We start from the raw sequence: 16,403 nt of genomic DNA on the forward strand, positions 1-16,403 counted from the left end.
TGTATGAAACCATAGGTCTGATACCATGTGATTGTATGAAACCATAGGTCTGATACCATGTGATGGTATGAAACCATAGGTCTGATACCATGTTACAGTCCTGAAACCATAGGTCTGATACCATGTTACAGTCCTGAAACCATAGGTCTGATACCATGTTACAGTCCTGAAACCATAGGTCTGATACCATGTTACAGTCCTGAAACCATAGGTCTGATACCATGTTACAGTCCTGAAACCATAGGTCTGATACCATGTTACAGTCCTGAAACCATAGGTCTGATACCATGTTACAGTCCTGAAACCATAGGTCTGATACCATGTTACAGTCCTGAAACCATAGGTCTGATACCATGTTACAGTCCTGAAACCATAGGTCTGATACCATGTTACAGTCCTGATACCATAGGTCTGATACCATGTTACAGTCCTGAAACCATAGGTCTGATACCATGTGATGGTATGAAACCATAGGTCTGATACCATGTGATGGTATGAAACCATAGGTCTGATACCATGTGATGGTATGAAACCATAGGTCTGATACCATGTGATTGTATGAAACCATAGGTCTGATACCATGTGATTGTATGAAACCATAGGTCTGATACCATGTGATTGTATGAAACCATAGGTCTGATACCATGTGATGGTATGAAACCATAGGTCTGATACCATGTGATGGTATGAAACCATAGGTCTGATACCATGTTACAGTCCTGAAACCATAGGTCTGATACCATGTGATGGTATGAAACCATAGGTCTGATACCATGTGATTGTATGAAACCATAGGTCTGATACCATGTGATTGTATGAAACCATAGGTCTGATACCATGTGATTGTATGAAACCATAGGTCTGATACCATGTGATTGTATGAAACCATAGGTCTGAAACCATGTGATAGGTCTGTACCATGTATGAAACCATAGGTCTGATACCATGTTACAGTCCTGAAACCATAGGTCTGATACCATGTTACAGTCCTGAAACCATAGGTCTGATACCATGTTACAGTCCTGAAACCATAGGTCTGATACCATGTTACAGTCCTGAAACCATAGGTCTGATACCATGTTACAGTCCTGAAACCATAGGTCTGATACCATGTTACAGTCCTGAAACCATAGGTCTGATACCATGTTACAGTCCTGAAACCATAGGTCTGATACCATGTGATGGTATGAAACCATAGGTCTGATACCATGTGATGGTATGAAACCATAGGTCTGATACCATGTGATGGTATGAAACCATAGGTCTGATACCATGTGATTGTATGAAACCATAGGTCTGATACCATGTGATTGTATGAAACCATAGGTCTGATACCATGTGATTGTATGAAACCATAGGTCTGATACCATGTGATGGTATGAAACCATAGGTCTGATACCATGTGATGGTATGAAACCATAGGTCTGATACCATGTTACAGTCCTGAAACCATAGGTCTGATACCATGTGATGGTATGAAACCATAGGTCTGATACCATGTGATGGTATGAAACCATAGGTCTGATACCATGTTACAGTCCTGAAACCATAGGTCTGATACCATGTTACAGTCCTGAAACCATAGGTCTGATACCATGTGATGGTATGAAACCATAGGTCTGATACCATGTGATGGTATGAAACCATAGGTCTGATACCATGTTACAGTCCTGAAACCATAGGTCTGGTACCATGTTACAGTCCTGAAACCATAGGTCTGATACCATGTTACAGTCCTGAAACCATAGGTCTGATACCATGTTACAGTCCTGAAACCATAGGTCTGATACCATGTTACAGTCCTGAAACCATAGGTCTGATACCATGTGATTACAGTCTGATAAACCATGAAACCATAGGTCTGATACCATGTGATTGTATGAAACCATAGGTCTGATACCATGTGATTGTATGAAACCAGGTCTGATACCATGTGATTGTATGAAACCATAGGTCTGATACCATGTGATGGTATGAAACCATAGGTCTGATACCATGTTACAGTCCTGAAACCATAGGTCTGATACCATGTTACAGTCCTGAAACCATAGGTCTGATACCAGTCCTGAAACCATAGGTCTGATACCATGTTACAGTCCTGAAACCATAGGTCTGATACCATGTTACAGTCCTGAAACCATAGGTCTGATACCATGTTACAGTCCTGAAACCATAGGTCTGATACCATGTTACAGTCCTGAAACCATAGGTCTGATACCATGTTACAGTCCTGAAACCATAGGTCTGATACCATGTGATGGTATGAAACCATAGGTCTGATACCATGTGATGGTATGAAACCATAGGTCTGATACCATGTGATGGTATGAAACCATAGGTCTGATACCATGTGATTGTATGAAACCATAGGTCTGATACCATGTGATTGTATGAAACCATAGGTCTGATACCATGTGATTGTATGAAACCATAGGTCTGATACCATGTGATGGTATGAAACCATAGGTCTGATACCATGTGATGGTATGAAACCATAGGTCTGATACCATGTCAGTCCTGAAACCATAGGTCTGATACCATGTGATGGTATGAAACCATAGGTCTGATACCATGTGATGGTATGAAACCATAGGTCTGATACCATGTTACAGTCCTGAAACCATAGGTCTGATACCATGTTACAGTCCTGAAACCATAGGTCTGATACCATGTGATGGTATGAAACCATAGGTCTGATACCATGTGATGGTATGAAACCATAGGTCTGATACCATGTTACAGTCCTGAAACCATAGGTCTGATACCATGTTACAGTCCTGAAACCATAGGTCTGATACCATGTTACAGTCCTGAAACCATAGGTCTGATACCATGTTACAGTCCTGAAACCATAGGTCTGATACCATGTTACAGTCCTGAAACCATAGGTCTGATACCATGTGATGGTATGAAACCATAGGTCTGATACCATGTGATTGTATGAAACCATAGGTCTGATACCATGTGATGGTATGAAACCATAGGTCTGATACCATGTGATTGTATGAAACCATAGGTCTGATACCATGTGATTGTATGAAACCATAGGTCTGATACCATGTGATGGTATGAAACCATAGGTCTGATACCATGTTACAGTCCTGAAACCATAGGTCTGATACCATGTTACAGTCCTGAAACCATAGGTCTGATACCATGTTACAGTCCTGAAACCATAGGTCTGATACCATGTTACAGTCCTGAAACCATAGGTCTGATACCATGTGATGGTATGAAACCATAGGTCTGATACCATGTGATTGTAAACCATAGGTCTGAAACCATAGGTCTGATACCATGTGATGGTATGAAACCATAGGTCTGATACCATGTGATGGTATGAAACCATAGGTCTGATACCATGTGATGTATGAAACCATAGGTCTGATACCATGTGATGGTATGAAACCATAGGTCTGATACCATGTGATGTATGAAACCATAGGTCTGATACCATGTGATGGTATGAAACCATAGGTCTGATACCATGTGACATGAAACCATAGGTCTGATACCATGTGATGGTATGAAACCATAGGTCTGATACCATGTGATGGTATGAAACCATAGGTCTGATACCATGTGATGGTATGAAACCATAGGTCTGATACCATGTGATGGTATGAAACCATAGGTCTGATACCATGTGATGGTATGAAACCATAGGTCTGATACCATGTGATTGTATGAAACCATAGGTCTGATACCATGTGATGGTATGAAACCATAGGTCTGATACCATGTGATTGTATGAAACCATAGGTCTGATACCATGTGATTGTATGAAACCATAGGTCTGATACCATGTGATGGTATGAAACCATAGGTCTGATACCATGTTACAGTCCTGAAACCATAGGTCTGATACCATGTTACAGTCCTGAAACCATAGGTCTGATACCATGTTACAGTCCTGAAACCATAGGTCTGATACCATGTTACAGTCCTGAAACCATAGGTCTGATACCATGTTACAGTCCTGAAACCATAGGTCTGATACCATGTTACAGTCCTGAAACCATAGGTCTGATACCATGTTACAGTCCTGAAACCATAGGTCTGATACCATGTTACAGTCCTGAAACCATAGGTCTGATACCATGTTACAGTCCTGAAACCATAGGTCTGATACCATGTTACAGTCCTGATACCATAGGTCTGATACCATGTTACAGTCCTGAAACCATAGGTCTGATACCATGTGATGGTATGAAACCATAGGTCTGATACCATGTGATGGTATGAAACCATAGGTCTGATACCATGTGATGGTATGAAACCATAGGTCTGATACCATGTGATTGTATGAAACCATAGGTCTGATACCATGTGATTGTATGAAACCATAGGTCTGATACCATGTGATTGTATGAAACCATAGGTCTGATACCATGTGATGGTATGAAACCATAGGTCTGATACCATGTGATGGTATGAAACCATAGGTCTGATACCATGTTACAGTCCTGAAACCATAGGTCTGATACCATGTGATGGTATGAAACCATAGGTCTGATACCATGTGATGGTATGAAACCATAGGTCTGATACCATGTTACAGTCCTGAAACCATAGGTCTGATACCATGTTACAGTCCTGAAACCATAGGTCTGATACCATGTGATGGTATGAAACCATAGGTCTGATACCATGTGATGGTATGAAACCATAGGTCTGATACCATGTTACAGTCCTGAAACCATAGGTCTGATACCATGTTACAGTCCTGAAACCATAGGTCTGATACCATGTTACAGTCCTGAAACCATAGGTCTGATACCATGTTACAGTCCTGAAACCATAGGTCTGATACCATGTGACAGTCCTGAAACCATAGGTCTGATACCATGTGATGGTATGAAACCATAGGTCTGATACCATGTGATTGTATGAAACCATAGGTCTGATACCATGTGATTGTATGAAACCATAGGTCTGATACCATGATTACAGTCCTGAAACCATAGGTCTGATACCATGTTACAGTCCTGAAACCATAGGTCTGATACCATGTTACATGTCTGATACCATGTTACAGTCCTGAAACCATAGGTCTGATACCATGTTACAGTCCTGAAACCATAGGTCTGATACCATGTGATGGTCCTGAAACCATAGGTCTGATACCATGTGATGGTATGAAACCATAGGTCTGATACCATGTGATGGTATGAAACCATAGGTCTGATACCATGTGATGTGAAACCATAGGTCTGATACCATGTGATGGTATGAAACCATAGGTCTGATACCATGTGATGGTATGAAACCATAGGTCTGATACCATGTGAGTATGAAACCATAGGTCTGATACCATGTTACAGTCCTGAAACCATAGGTCTGATACCATGTGACAGTCCTGAAACCATAGGTCTGTACCTGATATGAAACCATGTCTTACCAGATCCTGAAACCATAGGTCTGATACCATGTTACAGTCCTGAAACCATAGGTCTGATACCATGTTACAGTCCTGAAACCATAGGTCTGATACCATGTTACAGTCCTGAAACCATAGGTCTGATACCATGTTACAGTCCTGAAACCATAGGTCTGATACCATGTTACAGTCCTGAAACCATAGGTCTGATACCATGTGATGGTATGAAACCATAGGTCTGATACCATGTGATTGTATGAAACCATAGGTCTGATACCATGTGATTGTATGAAACCATAGGTCTGATACCATGTGATGGTATGAAACCATAGGTCTGATACCATGTGATTGTATGAAACCATAGGTCTGATACCATGTGATTGTATGAAACCATAGGTCTGATACCATGTTGAAACCATAGGTATGAAACCATAGGTCTGATACCATGTTACAGTCCTGAAACCATAGGTCTGATACCATGTTACAGTCCTGAAACCATAGGTCTGATACCATGTTACAGTCCTGAAACCATAGGTCTGATACCATGTTACAGTCCTGAAACCATAGGTCTGATACCATGTGATGGTATGAAACCATAGGTCTGATACCATGTGATGGTATGAAACCATAGGTCTGATACCATGTGATGGTATGAAACCATAGGTCTGATACCATGTGATGGTATGAAACCATAGGTCTGATACCATGTGATTGTATGAAACCATAGGTCTGATACCATGTGATGGTATGAAACCATAGGTCTGATACCATGTGATGGTATGAAACCATAGGTCTGATACCATGTGATGGTATGAAACCATAGGTCTGATACCATGTGACAGTCCTGAAACCATAGGTCTGATACCATGTGATGGTATGAAACCATAGGTCTGATACCTGAAACCATAGGTCTGATACCATGTGATTGTATGAAACCATAGGTCTGATACCATGTGATGGTATGAAACCATAGGTCTGATACCATGTGATGGTATGAAACCATAGGTCTGATACCATGTTACAGTCCTGAAACCATAGGTCTGATACCATGTTACAGTCCTGAAACCATAGGTCTGATACCATGTGATGGTATGAAACCATAGGTCTGATACCATGTGATTGTATGAAACCATAGGTCTGATACCATGTGATTGTATGAAACCATAGGTCTGATACCATGTGATTGTATGAAACCATAGGTCTGATACCATGTGATTGTATGAAACCATAGGTCTGATACCATGTGATGGTATGAAACCATAGGTCTGATACCATGTTACAGTCCTGAAACCATAGGTCTGATACCATGTTACAGTCCTGAAACCATAGGTCTGATACCATGTTACAGTCCTGAAACCATAGGTCTGATACCATGTTACAGTCCTGAAACCATAGGTCTGATACCATGTTACAGTCCTGAAACCATAGGTCTGATACCATGTGATGGTATGAAACCATAGGTCTGATACCATGTGATTGTATGAAACCATAGGTCTGATACCATGTGATGGTATGAAACCATAGGTCTGATACCATGTGATGGTATGAAACCATAGGTCTGATACCATGTGATTGTATGAAACCATAGGTCTGATACCATGTGATGGTATGAAACCATAGGTCTGATACCATGTGATAGTATGAAACCATAGGTCTGATACCATGTGATGGTATGAAACCATAGGTCTGATACCATGTAGGTCTGATACCATGTGATGGTATGAAACCATAGGTCTGATACCATGTGATGGTATGAAACCATAGGTCTGATACCATGTGATGGTATGAAACCATAGGTCTGATACCATGTGATGGTATGAAACCATAGGTCTGATACCATGTGATGGTATGAAACCATAGGTCTGATACCATGTGATTGTATGAAACCATAGGTCTGATACCATGTGATGGTATGAAACCATAGGTCTGATACCATGTGATTGTATGAAACCATAGGTCTGATACCATGTGATTGTATGAAACCATAGGTCTGATACCATGTTACAGTCCTGAAACCATAGGTCTGATACCATGTTACAGTCCTGAAACCATAGGTCTGATACCATGTTACAGTCCTGAAACCATAGGTCTGATACCATGTTACAGTCCTGAAACCATAGGTCTGATACCATGTTACAGTCCTGAAACCATAGGTCTGATACCATGTTACAGTCCTGAAACCATAGGTCTGATACCATGTTACAGTCCTGAAACCATAGGTCTGATACCATGTTACAGTCCTGAAACCATAGGTCTGATACCATGTTACAGTCCTGAAACCATAGGTCTGATACCATGTTACAGTCCTGAAACCATAGGTCTGATACCATGTTACAGTCCTGATACCATAGGTCTGATACCATGTTACAGTCCTGAAACCATAGGTCTGATACCATGTGATGGTATGAAACCATAGGTCTGATACCATGTGATGGTATGAAACCATAGGTCTGATACCATGTGATGGTATGAAACCATAGGTCTGATACCATGTGATTGTATGAAACCATAGGTCTGATACCATGTGATTGTATGAAACCATAGGTCTGATACCATGTGATTGTATGAAACCATAGGTCTGATACCATGTGATGGTATGAAACCATAGGTCTGATACCATGTGATGGTATGAAACCATAGGTCTGATACCATGTTACAGTCCTGAAGCCATAGGTCTGATACCATGTGATGGTATAAACCATAGGTCTGATACCATGTGATGGTATGAAACCATAGGTCTGATACCATGTTACAGTCCTGAAACCATAGGTCTGATACCATGTTACAGTCCTGAAACCATAGGTCTGATACCATGTGATGGTATGAAACCATAGGTCTGATACCATGTGATGGTATGAAACCATAGGTCTGATACCATGTTACAGTCCTGAAACCATAGGTCTGGTACCATGTTACAGTCCTGAAACCATAGGTCTGATACCATGTTACAGTCCTGAAACCATAGGTCTGATACCATGTTACAGTCCTGAAACCATAGGTCTGATACCATGTTACAGTCCTGAAACCATAGGTCTGATACCATGTGATGGTATGAAACCATAGGTCTGATACCATGTGATTGTATGAAACCATAGGTCTGATACCATGTGATTGTATGAAACCATAGGTCTGATACCATGTGATGGTATGAAACCATAGGTCTGATACCATGTTACAGTCCTGAAACCATAGGTCTGATACCATGTTACAGTCCTGAAACCATAGGTCTGATACCATGTTACAGTCCTGAAACCATAGGTCTGATACCATGTTACAGTCCTGAAACCATAGGTCTGATACCATGTTACAGTCCTGAAACCATAGGTCTGATACCATGTTACAGTCCTGAAACCATAGGTCTGATACCATGTTACAGTCCTGAAACCATAGGTCTGATACCATGTGATGGTATGAAACCATAGGTCTGATACCATGTGATTGTATGAAACCATAGGTCTGATACCATGTGATTGTATGAAACCATAGGTCTGATACCATGTGATGGTATGAAACCATAGGTCTGATACCATGTTACAGTCCTGAAACCATAGGTCTGATACCATGTTACAGTCCTGAAACCATAGGTCTGATACCATGTTACAGTCCTGAAACCATAGGTCTGATACCATGTTACAGTCCTGAAACCATAGGTCTGATACCACGTTACAGTCCTGAAACCATAGGTCTGATACCATGTGATGGTATGAAACCATAGGTCTGATACCATGTTATTGTATGAAACCATAGGTCTGATACCATGTGATGGTATGAAACCATAGGTCTGATACCATGTGATGGTATGAAACCATAGGTCTGATACCATGTTACAGTCCTGAAACCATAGGTCTGATACCATGTGATGGTATGAAACCATAGGTCTGATACCATGTGATTGTATGAAACCATAGGTCTGATACCATGTGATGGTATGAAACCATAGGTCTGATACCATGTGATGGTATGAAACCATAGGTCTGATACCATGTGATTGTATGAAACCATAGGTCTGATACCATGTGATGGTATGAACCCATAGGTCTGATACCATGTGATGGTATGAAACCATAGGTCTGATACCATGTGATGGTATGAAACCATAGGTCTGATACCATGTGATGGTATGAAACCATAGGTCTGATACCATGTGATGGTATGAAACCATAGGTCTGATACCATGTGATGGCATGAAACCATAGGTCTGATACCATGTGATGGTATGAAACCATAGGTCTGATACCATGTGATGGTATGAAACCATAGGTCTGATACCATGTGATGGTATGAAACCATAGGTCTGATACCATGTGATGGTATGAAACCATAGGTCTGATACCATGTGATTGTATGAAACCATAGGTCTGATACCATGTGATGGTATGAAACCATAGGTCTGATACCATGTGATTGTATGAAACCATAGGTCTGATACCATGTGATGGTATGAAACCATAGGTCTGATACCATGTTACAGTCCTGAAACCATAGGTCTGATACCATGTTACAGTCCTGAAACCATAGGTCTGATACCATGTTACAGTCCTGAAACCATAGGTCTGATACCATGTTACAGTCCTGAAACCATAGGTCTGATACCATGTTACAGTCCTGAAACCATAGGTCTGATACCACGTTACAGTCCTGAAACCATAGGTCTGATACCATGTGATGGTATGAAACCATAGGTCTGATACCATGTGATTGTATGAAACCATAGGTCTGATACCATGTGATGGTATGAAACCATAGGTCTGATACCATGTGATGGTATGAAACCATAGGTCTGATACCATGTTACAGTCCTGAAACCATAGGTCTGATACCATGTGATGGTATGAAACCATAGGTCTGATACCATGTGATTGTATGAAACCATAGGTCTGATACCATGTGATGGTATGAAACCATAGGTCTGATACCATGTGATGGTATGAAACCATAGGTCTGATACCATGTGATTGTATGAAACCATAGGTCTGATACCATGTGATGGTATGAAACCATAGGTCTGATACCATGTGATGGTATGAAACCATAGGCCTGATACCATGTGATGGTATGAAACCATAGGTCTGATACCATGTGATGGTATGAAACCATAGGTCTGATACCATGTGATGGTATGAAACCATAGGTCTGATACCATGTGATGGTATGAAACCATAGGTCTGATACCATGTGATGGCATGAAACCATAGGTCTGATACCATGTGATGGTATGAAACCATAGGTCTGATACCATGTGATGGTATGAAACCATAGGTCTGATACCATGTGATGGTATGAAACCATAGGTCTGATACCATGTGATGGTATGAAACCATAGGTCTGATACCATGTGATTGTATGAAACCATAGGTCTGATACCATGTGATTGTATGAAACCATAGGTCTGATACCATGTGATTGTATGAAACCATAGGTCTGATACCATGTGATGGTATGAAACCATAGGTCTGATACCATGTGATGGTATGAAACCATAGGTCTGATACCATGTTACAGTCCTGAAACCATAGGTCTGATACCATGTGATGGTATGAAACCATAGGGCTGATACCATGTGATGGTATGAAACCATAGGTCTGATACCATGTGATGGTATGAAACCATAGGTCTGATACCATGTGATTGTATGAAACCATAGGTCTGATACCATGTGATTGTATGAAACCATAGGTCTGATACCATGTGATGGTATGAAACCATAGGTCTGATACCATGTGATGGTATGAAACCATAGGTCTGATACCATGTGATGGTATGAAACCATAGGTCTGATACCATGTTACAGTCCTGAAACCATAGGTCTGATACCATGTGATGGTATGAAACCATAGGTCTGATTCCATGTGATGGTATGAAACCATAGGTCTGATACCATGTTACAGTCCTGAAACCATAGGTCTGATACCATGTTACAGTCCTGAAACCATAGGTCTGATACCATGTGATGGTATGAAACCATAGGTCTGATACCATGTGATGGTATGAAACCATAGGTCTGATACCATGTTACAGTCCTGAAACCATAGGTCTGATACCATGTTACAGTCCTGAAACCATAGGTCTGATACCATGTTACAGTCCTGAAACCATAGGTCTGATACCATGTTACAGTCCTTAAACCATAGGTCTGATACCATGTTACATTCCTGAAACCATAGGTCTGATACCATGTGATGGTATGAAACCATAGGTCTGATACCATGTGATTGTATGAAACCATAGGTCTGATACCATGTGATTGTATGAAACCATAGGTCTGATACCATGTGATGGTATGAAACCATAGGTCTGATACCATGTTACAGTCCTGAAACCATAGGTCTGATACCATGTTACAGTCCTGAAACCATAGGTCTGATACCATGTTACAGTCCTGAAACCATAGGTCTGATACCATGTTACAGTCCTGAAACCATAGGTCTGATACCATGTTACAGTCCTGAAACCATAGGTCTGATACCATGTTACAGTCCTGAAACCATAGGTCTGATACCATGTTACAGTCCTGAAACCATAGGTCTGATACCATGTGATGGTATGAAACCATAGGTCTGATACCATGTGATTGTATGAAACCATAGGTCTGATACCATGTGATTGTATGAAACCATAGGTCTGATACCATGTGATGGTATGAAACCATAGGTCTGATACCATGTTACAGTCCTGAAACCATAGGTCTGATACCATGTTACAGTCCTGAAACCATAGGTCTGATACCATGTTACAGTCCTGAAACCATAGGTCTGATACCATGTTACAGTCCTGAAACCATAGGTCTGATACCATGTTACAGTCCTGAAACCATAGGTCTGATACCATGTGATGGTATGAAACCATAGGTCTGATACCATGTGATTGTATGAAACCATAGGTCTGATACCATGTGATGGTATGAAACCATAGGTCTGATACCATGTGATGGTATGAAACCATAGGTCTGATACCATGTTACAGTCCTGAAACCATAGGTCTGATACCATGTGATGGTATGAAACCATAGGTCTGATACCATGTGATTGTATGAAACCATAGGTCTGATACCATGTGATGGTATGAAACCATAGGTCTGATACCATGTGATGGTATGAAACCATAGGTCTGATACCATGTGATTGTATGAAACCATAGGTCTGATACCATGTGATGGTATGATACCATAGGTCTGATACCATGTGATTGTATGAAACCATAGGTCTGATACCATGTGATTGTATGAAACCATAGGTCTGATACCATGTGATTGTATGAAACCATAGGTCTGATACCATGTGATTGTATGAAACCATAGGTCTGATACCATGTGATTGTATGAAACCATAGGTCTGATACCATGTGATGGTATGAAACCATAGGTCTGATACCATGTGATTGTATGAAACCATAGGTCTGATACCATGTGATTGTATGAAACCATAGGTCTGATACCATGTGATTGTAGGAAATGAATTTGAATCATTAGATTATTATAACACATGTGTGTAAGTGTTAGACTCATTCAATGATTATATTATAATACTGTGTGTGGTTTTAATCAGAATCAACGTTTGGGAACAATGTGTCTAGTGTTTTGATAACAGACTATCTGTCTGAGCCAGATCCGGGGAGACCTTGCCTGGGACACGGAGAACATCCCAGTCCCAGGTCTCTCCCTATCTTATTGTTGTGTGAGGGACCCTTCTCTCTCACTCTCTCTCTCTCTCTCTTTCTCTCTATCTCTCTCTATCTCTCTCTCTCTCTCTCCTCTCTCTCTCTCTCTCTCTCTCTTGACACATTCCCTGTTTAATCTTCAGTCCTTCATTCTATGGAGAAATAAAATCTCTCTCTCTCTCTCTCTCTCTCTCTCTCTCTCTCTTTCTCTCTATCTCTCTCTATCTCTCTCTCTCTCTCTCTCCTCTCTCTCTCTCTCTCTCTCTCTTGACACATTCCCTGTTTAATCTTCAGTCCTTCATTCTATGGAGAAATAAAATCTCTCTCTCTCTCCCTCTCTCTCTCTCATGGATTTAGCCTCAGATATGAAAGACAGGGAACGGTAACACTTTACAATAAGGGTACATTAGTTAATGCATTAGTTAACCTGAATAAATAAATAATTCATTGAATATCTACTAAGTATTTATTAATTTTATGCATAATTACTAAACCATAAAAAATGCATTAATAAACTATTTTAAAAAGCTGATAATTCATGTTAATAGTTATATAACTGGAATTTCCTGCATCTAAACCATTCAGAAACTAATGGTCTGTTAGGAAGAGAGTTAATCATTATTAACAGTATGATAAGGTTTTATCATGTATCAATTATTTTTAGTGATGCAGGTTCATGTTATTGAGAGATTGTCTTTGTCTCGTTTATAATATCTTACCATTGACTAACTGATGTGCCATGACAACTAGTTAAGCAATAGGAAATGAAGAACAACTATTCAGTCATTTATCTTTAATTTCAAAAGCAGGATTAGCAACATCACACAGTTTCATCACAAGTTTAGGTAATGGTGAGCTGCAGTGAGTGACAGATCTTGGTTTTTAGTATTGAAGTGTAGACTGTTGACCCCTGGAGGTGAGAGGTGAAGTAGACTGTTGACCCCTGGAGGTGAGAGGTGAAGTAGACTGTTGACCCCTGGAGGTGAGAGGTGAAGTAGACTGTTGACCCCTGGAGGTGAGAGGTGAAGTAGACTGTTGACCCCTGGAGGTGAGAGTTGAAGTGGCTGGGTCATTTCCTAGCCTACATTCTTCTGGAACAGAGAGATGTAAACTTCCACTCACAGGGCACGTCGAACCAGAGCTTCTCACTTGCAGCGTTCATCTGCAGACAGTCCTCTCCTTCTCCAGCGTTATTGGGCTCACCAATGTTCCAGTTAGTGTAGTCAAATCTGGACCCATCTGACCACATCCATAAGCCCTCCTTGACTGCATCAAAACCTCCAATCCAGGTATCAGGTAAGTGGCCATTGGTATTCTTTGTTAGTGCTTGCATGAACTGGTACTCTAAAAGGTTATTCACGGATGCTAGGTTTCCACCAAGTGCCAAACAGTTTTGCTCAGAATCTGACCATGACTGCAGAATGCTGACAAACCTGAAACAGCGTGATCCATATGGGTGCCAGTCTGAGGGACATGACATTTCCTTTGTCCCCTGCTGTACTGCTGCTACCTGAGCCCCGACAGGAGGAGTCTGTTCCACCTCAGTCTTCAGTAAGGGTTCTAAACCAAGCAGCTGGGTCAGGTTTGCGTCGCCCAGTGCAATGGCAGCACTCAGAAGCAGAAGGATGGCCAACTTCTCCATGGTAATCTTTTCCTGTCAGAGAAGGAATCACAGGTGGTCTGTAGGTTCTGTTCAGCTTGAGAAAGAGGAACACTTTTATACATGCAGCTCACCAAGCCACAAGGACGAAGCACAAAAAACATGTTGACACTGATTCCAATGTACCAAAAAACATGTTGACACTGATTCTATATCATGTTGGCAAATGTATCCTAATCCTTTTGGCAAATATACACTGAGTGTACAAAACATTAAGGTCACCTGCTCTTTCCATGACCTAGACTGACCAGGTGAATCCACTTTAATCAGTGTAGATAAAGGGGAGGAGACAGGTTAAACAAATATGTTGGAACCTTGAGACAACTGAGAGATGGATTGTGTGTGTGCCATTCAGAGGGTGAAGACAATAGATTTAAGTGTCTTTAAACGGGGTATGATAGTAGGTGCCAGATGCACATGTTCATGTCAAGAACTGCAACGCTGCTGGGTTTTCACACTCAACAGTTTCCAGTGTGTACAAAACAATAACACCTTCCTAATATTGAGTTGCAGCTCCCCCCACCGAATACGAAGAATCAACATGATTCCAGGCAATAACAAAATCCCATAATAAAAATTGCTCAAACATACAAGCATTTCACACCATTTTAAAGATAAACTTCTTGTTAATCCAACCAGTGTCCAATTTCAGATAGGCTTTACAGCAAAAGCACGACAAACGATTATGTTCGGTCACCGTCAAGTCACAGAAAAACACAGCCATTTTTCCAGCCAAAGAGAGGAGTCACAAAATTCAGAAATAAAGAGAATTAATCACTAACCTTTGATGATCTTCATCAGATGACACTCATAGAACTTCATGTTACACAATACATGTATTTTTTGTTTGATAAAGTTCATATTTACATAAAACAATCTCAGTATACATTGGCGCGTTATGTTCAGTAGTTCCAAAAACATCCAGTGATTTTGCAGAGAGCCATATCACTTTACAGAAATACTCATAATAAACGTTGATCAAAGATACAAGTGTTATGCATGGAATTTTAGATCCAATTCTCCTTAATGCAACCGCTGTGTCAGATTTCAAAAAAAGCGGAACGGAAAACGTAAACCATGCAATAATCTGAGTACGCCGCTTAGAGACCAAACAAGTCAAGAAGATATCCGCCATATATTGTGCAGTCAACAGAAGTCAGACATAACATTATAAATATTCACTTACCTTCATCAGAATGCACTCCCTGTCACGCCCTGGCCATAGAGGCTTTTATTCTCTATTTTGGTTAGGCCAAGGTGTGACTAGGGTGGGCATTCTATGTTCTTTTTTCTATGTTTATGTATTTCTTTGTTTTTGGTAGGGTATGGTTCTCAATCAGGGACAGCTGTCTATCGTTGTCTCTGATTGGGAACCATACTTAGGTAGCTCTTGCCCACGGGTTTTGTGGGTAGTTAATTTCTGTTTAGTGTTTTTCACCTTTCAGGACTGTCCCTTTGTTATTTTTGTATTTAGTGTTCAGTGACAATAAACAAATATGATGTACAACGCTGCATCTTGGTCCTCACCTTCTTCCACAGAAAGCCGTTACACTCCCAGGAATCCCAGTTCCACGATAAATGTTTGTTTTGTTCGACAATGTCCATCATTTAAGTCCAAATAGCTTCTTGTGTTAGCGCATTTGGTAAACAAATCCAAACTCAAGAAGCGCGTTCACCAGTTGCAGACAAAGTCCAAAAGTTACGTTA

The 16,403-nt window shown here is 40.7% G+C and overlaps 1 protein-coding gene across 1 annotated transcript; it reads right to left on the minus strand.

Moving 5' to 3' along the window:
* Positions 1 to 13,814: 13,814 nt before the first annotated feature.
* Positions 13,815 to 14,737, minus strand: LOC127924027 (ladderlectin-like). Its single transcript, XM_052508365.1, has one exon. It carries the CDS (start codon positions 14,676 to 14,678, stop codon positions 14,118 to 14,120), a length of 561 nt encoding a protein of 186 aa, XP_052364325.1. The 5' UTR covers positions 14,679 to 14,737; the 3' UTR covers positions 13,815 to 14,117.
* Between the last annotated feature and the right edge of the window lie 1,666 nt (positions 14,738 to 16,403).

This window comes from Oncorhynchus keta, unplaced genomic scaffold (genome assembly GCF_023373465.1).
Source record: "Oncorhynchus keta strain PuntledgeMale-10-30-2019 unplaced genomic scaffold, Oket_V2 Un_contig_351_pilon_pilon, whole genome shotgun sequence".
NCBI classification, from domain to species: domain Eukaryota; kingdom Metazoa; phylum Chordata; class Actinopteri; order Salmoniformes; family Salmonidae; genus Oncorhynchus; species Oncorhynchus keta.

Bases quoted from the DNA above. Each gene is read 5' to 3' on its own strand.
- LOC127924027 (XM_052508365.1), bottom strand. From the start codon at position 14,678: ATGGAGAAGTTGGCCATCCTTCTGCTTCTGAGTGCTGCCATTGCACTG.